Below are 7,977 nucleotides of genomic sequence, written 5' to 3'. Positions count from 1 at the left end.
GAGTTGAGGGAGAGGTTTGAATTGTTGGTGAAGTTAGAGATTGAGTAGGAGGAGATGGGGGGCTTGAAGATGAGACATCTTCGTCTAAAATAGGAGATTCCGGAGGAGCTTGGATTTCAACCATGAACTCAGGTGAAATCCTAGAGTTATCCGGCTGAGACTCCACAAAATGAACATCCCTAGATATGACTAGGGACTTTGACTCTAAATCCCATAACCTGTATGCTTTAGATTGTGTGTTGTAACCAAGAAATTTGCATTTCTTGGTTTTGGACTCAAATTTCGTCCTTTTATGATCTGAAATGTGAACATAAGCATCACAACCAAAGACTTTAAAATGAGATATTGAGGGCTTTACACCTGTAAATGCTTCTTCAGGCGTCATTCTAGCAACTGCTTTTGTTGGGCAGCAGTTGATGATGTAGACTGCTGTGTTGACAGCTTCACCCCAAAACGAGAGAGGAAGATCAGATTGAGATAATAAATATGAAAGAGAGAGAGAGTCTGGAGCTACCACCCTCCAACAAGATGCAGAGGAAAGCGAGTGTAGCACGCACAGGGAGTAGGGTGAGGCTTCCTCGCTTGCTGCTCATTCTTTCGCTCTCAGGAAAAAACCAGTTTTTTTTTTTTTTTTTTAAAAGAAAAGAGAAGAAGAAGAAAACGAATACATTTACATGCATTCGTATGAATTCGTGGGATAGGCCCCACAAATGTGAATATGTCAATTTATGGTGCCAATATACTATTCACATCACCTTCGAAAGAGTTGAACTAAGGGCTCATAGATGTGTAAGATACATGGGAGAAGAATGACACATTTGTTAGAAAAATTGAGAGTCGATTAGATAGACATATAGAGGTACAATCACAGAGATGGATATATGAAAACAAACGTTTCATTGCTTATGAGAGTAGCTCACAATGGTACACCCATGCGCTCACACCTTAGAGCTTAGATGGGATCTGGACCGGCTCACTACAAAATTAGTGGGGACCAATAATGGTCACAACCATTGTATAAAAGAGCGGATTATATTCTTTGTTTGGTTTGAGTGTATCATTAAATGTGCGAGTCAGTTGATAATAGTGGAAATATTCCTTTTCTGTCAATTGACTTGTCCTTTAATATGACCTAGCTCCCTAGATACAAGCTAGTGCTAGGCAACACTTATCTTAAAGTCAATGTCACATACTTCAAGACTAAGTACATCGTAACTTTCCCACAAAATATTCTAGTTGACTTGATTAGTCAATCCTATTAGCCTACTTCGCTCTTTCCTAAATACATTGTGTCCTATCCTAAATTGACACCTTATCGACCCATATGGTTGGGTTACACAATAGCTACTCCCTATTTGGGGCACTTTCACAAAATGTGCACTTTAAGAGTATATATGGGGATAAATTGACAACTTGGGGTTGATAATTTTACTTAAGATCATCTCCATAGAAATATAAGAGCCATTATAAAGAGCTTCCTCCAATCTAGAAGCACAGTGGTAAAATAGATATGTGGGTATCCCATGGGGCTTTGAATATTTAGGGTTTGTTTAATTTTCATTTCTTGATCAAGTAGAGAATTATGTCCATCCTTTTGGTGTCATATGTCATGCTAGCCTATTAAAAGACATAATAAACATCTTTGCTCTCTTTAAATCTTGCTTGTTCTCTTTGGAATCATTATCTTGTGTCATTGATCATATTTGAATAATTTTGCATGCCTATGATTTTAACTTTTGGAAGAGAGTTCAAGTCCTATTTGCCTCAAATCTTAATATCAATTCACAGTGGAAAGGAAACATCATGACATCTATGGTCATATCATGTACACCATAAATATTTAAGAATCATTATGCAATGAGACCTATAGACCTATTACTTGATGTCTATCTTAAACAAATCAGCAATAACTTTATTAAGAAATATTATTAAGCAATAAAAAAATGATTTTCTTTAGGCTATTATTCCCAAATCCCTACCCTTTGTCTAATTCATTATGTATGTTTGCCTACATTGCTATGCAATCCTATGATAAAATTTGCTTTTTGTAGCATGTGCACATGTCCATCTTTGTACTTGTACATTTAAGTGCCCTGCCCATGTGACATTTTTTGTGGATATCAAGAGTAGGTATCCAGATCCTCAACTCCATTATGGGGACGTTGTTTTGGTATCTCTTATGTAACTTTGTTGGTTCAAGTATCTCTATTTGCTCCTTATGATTGTACTTGTTATTACATTTACAAACATTGCCCTTATATTTCCAACGATATTATCAAGTTGCAGAGAGGTGTTGCTTATAAAAGCAATCATTGAAGTTCGACTTCCCAATTCACATAATATGATGACATCACTTCATCATATGTAGACCTGACATTAAAAAAGGTAGACCTTGGTTGTTTGAAAGGCAACACAAGAGTATGAAATATATTAAACTTCTTGTTTGCTGTTATACAATCTTTCATACAACATACACAATGCAAAGAGTAGTGCAAATATTTTCTATCGGAAAGAATTGGAATAAAGAATTGCTACAACTGCCGCTCCAATTATAATGGGTATAGCACTAACCAAATACAAAACGCTGAAACCCTGCAAAGAGAAAACAACACCTAAAATGAAACTCTTGTTTGGTCTTATTGGGCCTTTTGGCCTCTTAAAAGACGTTAATCTCTCTCTCTCTCTCTCTTAATGGTGCATACACCCTGTTAGCTGAAAAGGAAGCCATAACAATAGTACTGGTCTACTCAAGGACAATACCTTTTGTATATACATCATGGTAGGACTATGTTATCTAGGAAGTATATACACCCAATTGGCTGAACAGAAAGTTGTGGTCTAATCAAGTATAATACCTGTTGTATACACACATTAAATTGGGAATCACCAAGCAAATTTTGAAACCACCTTCTGAACAATGTATAGGAAGGCTGATGAGAGCATTAGTGGGGTAGCTAAATTCTATAGAAGGTTGTGTTACTGACAGATAAGAGAGATATAGCGCTGAAGGGTCACAAATGAATACTTTACGGGAAATTCGTTATCAACTAGCAGCTACGAAGCGAATCTCCATTGTTCACATAGGAAGGATAAGTTTATTTGTCTGTAATCAAATATAAAGATTTTCTTATGAAACTAAGTTCTGCTACTAGATGGAACAACATACCACAACAGGTGGCACATTTGGATCATCCGATTCTTCCCCAGGTTGAATTTCTGCAGCTTCATCCCAATCAACCTTCAGCCTTTGGGCTTTTATTCTTGGATCCACACCAGTATCTGTAGTTTGAGCATAAGGTGAAACTGTAGGAGTGCTCGGAGAATCTTCTAGTTCATCCTGAAAGGAACAACATAGGCCTTGTGACAATATGTTTCTAGGGATCAAGATGGTTCAAAAAATCCCAAGTTTAGTATAATTTGCATTGTCAAGATGTCTTTGAATTTTAAATTTGAAGGCAAAAAACCTTAAATTAAAGAAATATTCGCACCAAAAGATTCAAATCTTCATTTCCAACATCGTTGTCGAATACTTCACATACAATACGTGTAGAATACGTATCCTAACTATTCTACAAGTATTCTAACTTTTTTTTTAAATAATTAGAATACATATTTTACAGATAAAATACATTAAGTACTTAGAATACGCGTAGAATACTTGTAAAATACGTTAAATACTTCTTAAAATTTAAAGTTCTTTTTTCAAAAGAAACACATTTTTAAAAATTTTAAAAATTTTAAACTTTTCTGAAATGATATATACTTGTTAAATACGTAGAATACATCAAATTTTTAGAATACGTGAAATTTTGAAAAATGGCAGTTCTAAAACATAGAATACGAGTAGAATACTTTAGAGTATTCTAAAATATATTCTAAACATAGAATATGCATTTTTTAACAACTATGATTTCCAATGACAGATTTCCAACTCTTTGGCGAAAATGTAATTTTCAAATACTGACATACCTCAAGGTTGGGCCAGCCAATCATCTCCTTTGTGAGTTCACGTAAAACAAGCCGATCAGAAGGAATTCTACCTTCATATACCTTATATAATAAAAATGGTGACCAACATGGCATTTATCAAGAGAAATAACCATTAATGAGGTGAAGCCTTATATTAAGAAATTGAGAGATCTGACTGAAAAGAGGTTTATGACATGTCAGAACATGGTAAAATGTATAGTTATTGTCACTTACATCCACCAATGCAGCTGCCATATCCTCCCGAGAACAACCTCGTTCATTCTCTACAGCAAGCTCTTCTCGCCGTTCCTCTTCTCTTGGATCTTCAATCATTATTGTCAACCTCACCTGCCATAGCAACGTAAATTTAACTTCCAAATCAGAAACTGCATATTACATGCAAAAAGAATCCCATGTTCAACAATTTCACTTTTCTAAATCAGAATGGAACAAGCTCAATGGGTACATAGGTCAATCAAACTTTAGATGCAGCAGAGACCTCTTCAATTTCAGAAAGAATTCAATTCTAAATCAGAATAGAATTAGCTCAATCTGCACATAAAGCAATCAAACATTAGATGCAACTGAGGATTCCTAAGTTCAGAAACAATTCCCTTTAAATCAGAATAGACTTAATTTCATATGCATATAAATAAATCAAATATTAAACAACAAAGGAAATCCAGACAGCATTAGGTACTGGATATACTCATTTGTTAACTGATTTGATATTTCACACCCAACTAACATAGACTAAAAACAGTACAGCACAAAATGAGAACTTGATTGCTGATACTATACCAGTACCAAAGCACACCGTGAATCAGAATTATTTTGAAGACTATTTAAACACACCACATCTTATGAGCTCAAATAGAACTTCTCGTCCTTCACTTGAAAATATCGTAATACATCCCAGAAAGAAAAACCATTGCTTTTACAAAAGCTTTTGTTACTGACAAATGCAATAGCAAGGTTAAATTCAATTTAGGGGATTCATATTGAAAAAACTCCTCCAAGGAGCAAAGACCTTGAGCATATGAAGCATATTGCACAAAGAATAGAAATTGAATCAGAAACAAACGATTTCTTTCCCAACGCCCTGTAAATTTTATAAACTGAGAAAACACAGACATAATGGATTACTACTGCTGATGTGTAGTGTTCCAATTATGTTTAGCAATAAATTCATCTTGTGCATGTTTATAGAAGCATTCAACAGACAGGTATAGGATGTCCAACCTCATTAAAAGGCATATCCCGCTTGTCTTTGAGAATCTCCAGCACCTGCAAGATTATTTTTTCTGATAAGTTTCTTTGATTCACAGAATTATATGAGAATTTAAAATTTCTGGTTTACAAAATCATTTATTGATATTTCCATCAATTGTTTCTATCTTCTTACCTATGTATTGAGACAAACTTCAGCACTGAAAAGAATTAAACTACTCCTACACCTAATTACTTGAATTTTAAAAGGACAATAAAGAATGGATTAAACTTGAAACAATATGGTTTCCTGCTTAAAGAATATTTGCCAGTGCCAATGGAAGTAGAATTCTAATTCAACTATGTTACCTTGGTCTCCATGAGTCAAGTTATAGAAAAATGACAAAAGGATGGCAAAGACAATATGGAAATTTGTATTTCTACCGTGCATAAAACTAGCCAAGTATGCAAACATATCAGCAACAAGTTAAGAATGTTGAAAAAGAAATCAAGAAAATGTGGGAATGCCAATGAATGAAGTGGAAAGAACAAGTTTGTAGTGGCTAAAAAGCACGGATGCATTTCTAGCAAATTTCATGCATGTTTTATTGTGTTGCTTCAAGACAGTAAGTCTCGAGCTTATAATTTAACGTTCATGAATTTCTTGAAAACTAGTTTAGAAAGCCTTTGGAGCATGAAATAGCAATTTGCTCCTCAAAACAATTTTATAAAAACTACGGTACACAAAACAGGAAGATGTTGAATGTTCTAGCAAAACGAAAGACACAATGTATCTCTGTTTTATACAAGTATGGCATTGCCCGAAGTTTGAACTGCATATCTTTTCATTGTACATTATATGGCAATACTAAAGAAAAATGAGGATGCAGCTTCAAGAACCCATATGTGACTATGACCTTTGCCCACGGTAGGAATGTTGCCATTGTAGATGAGAGTTATATATAAGTGGATGTGTGCCAGCATCATTATTAGTACTTGATATCATTACTAGTACTTGAATTTCTTGATATCATCATTAGCATTTCTTCTAGATCGTTGTCTTTTCTTGTAGCTTAAAATTAGATACTAGAGAAATTTGGATACATCTTAAAGAACTTGAGTGTGAATAATAATAATAACCCTTACATACCAATTTCTCAAGTTTCAGTCCAGTTATCCCCCCTTGTAAACATTGCTTTCTGTATGTAGATAATGCATTATCAAGGACTTATGCTGAAGGGTGCATCTATAGTAAAGAGCCCCTTCTGTATGGATTTATTATGAATCAAATGCAGGTGAAAGCATGTTCACTCATAAACTGTAATAGATCAAATAATACATCTCTAATATTAACAAATGTTACCAATTTAACATTTTAAAGAAAAAATGAAAAAATGATGCATAACATAGTTACCCAAGAAGAATCGCAATAGCCTTGTAATGTTATTTTGAATTTCTTTAAGACCATCTTCCCAAAACCTTCCAACAGTTATTTACTACCTCAGTCAGCATGTGGCAGAGTCCTAACTATTTTATATTACTACCCAATCAACTATACTTTTTATGAATAAAAACACACCCTTTATCGATTTAATCAATGTATCTTCCCCTAAAATTCTACCATTCCGTATGTAGAGTTTAAATAATATGTAAAACAGGCCTTATGTGAACCATTTTATTCATAGACATTTCATGAACAAAAATGCATTGTTTCTTTAATTGCTCTGCATATCCTCTCCCCCAACCAGTAGCACTCCTTACGTATGTAAAAAATAAAGTGTCAGAAAAGGATTACACTCACTGGGAAACCTTAATAAAATAAAAATGATACCCTTACGTATGAAGAGATTTCGAAGAGAAAAGATTCCACACACTTAAGATTGTGAATTAACCTTAATAAAAATAAAAAGGATGCCCTTATATAGGTAAACATTATGAGTAAAAACCACCTTTGGTAGGTAGAAAGAAAGAAAGATATATTAACGTCTTCTAAGACCAAAAAGTGTACTCACCCTTAAGATTTCTTGACAATTCGCAACATCCTCTTCTTGGTCAGGATCATAGACACCCACAGGTCTTTCACCATTTCCTTCTTCTTCTGCTTCTTCTTCTTCTTCTTCTTCTTCTTCTTCTTGTAATGAAGTGCTGGTATCAGAACCCGACTTGGCGAAAGCAAGTGTGAAGGAGCGACCGCCACGCCTTGGAATCACATTGGGCAATGTTGGGCCATGGTGTTGCTTACCGATGATATGAAGGTGGGGATGGAGATGAGGATGAGGGTTGGTGATGGTGATGGTGATGGTAGATGATGGTGATGGTGATGGTGATGGAGACAGATAGAGGGCGGAGAAGCAATGGTTCCTTCTATGCAGTGTTGCAGATTTCAGGGCATGGGCATGGCAGTGTGGGAGGGAATCAGGGCGCAGCTGAGCTTGAGATGCCATGGCCCGCCCACTGAACCACACTCACGCTCTTATCCCTCCATCCCCTGCACACAATGATACATACCTCAGGGTCTTGTGTGTGAGAGAGAGAGTGTAATAGAGAGCAGGAGGAGGTCATGGGTTCAAACCCTTACAATTTCATTTCACAATGGCATGAGCATCTTCTAGTAAATTAAGAAGGATAAGGATATGTATGTATGTACATATTGGAGCAATAGAGAGGTGAGAGAACTTTGGGTTTCAAACTCAAGTCGTAATGCTATTCGGAGGCCGCATATGATCTATGAATCTTTGAGACCAGAAATATTACATTTCACGTTATACATTTGAAAGTGAGTAGCGACTCTCGATGTTC

General features: G+C 35.4%; 1 protein-coding gene across 1 annotated transcript; it reads right to left on the bottom strand.

Moving 5' to 3' along the window:
• Positions 1-2,376: 2,376 nt before the first annotated feature.
• On the bottom strand, positions 2,377-7,666 carry CEST (death domain associated protein). The gene is made up of 6 exons (XM_087326334.1): positions 7,191-7,666; positions 5,212-5,256; positions 4,204-4,317; positions 3,970-4,050; positions 3,167-3,337; positions 2,377-2,592 (listed from the first exon to the last, which is right to left on the bottom strand). Exons 1-6 carry the CDS (start codon positions 7,620-7,622, stop codon positions 2,503-2,505), a joined length of 933 nt encoding a protein of 310 aa, XP_087182460.1. The 5' UTR covers positions 7,623-7,666; the 3' UTR covers positions 2,377-2,502.
• Positions 7,667-7,977: the final 311 nt, after the last annotated feature.

The sequence above is a fragment of the Azolla caroliniana genome, unplaced genomic scaffold (genome assembly GCF_043228905.1).
Source record: "Azolla caroliniana isolate FFs.n. ecotype wild unplaced genomic scaffold, voAzoCaro1.0.p SCAF_10, whole genome shotgun sequence".
Lineage (NCBI taxonomy): Eukaryota > Viridiplantae > Streptophyta > Polypodiopsida > Salviniales > Salviniaceae > Azolla > Azolla caroliniana.
This window is presented reverse-complemented; position numbering and strand designations above follow the sequence as displayed.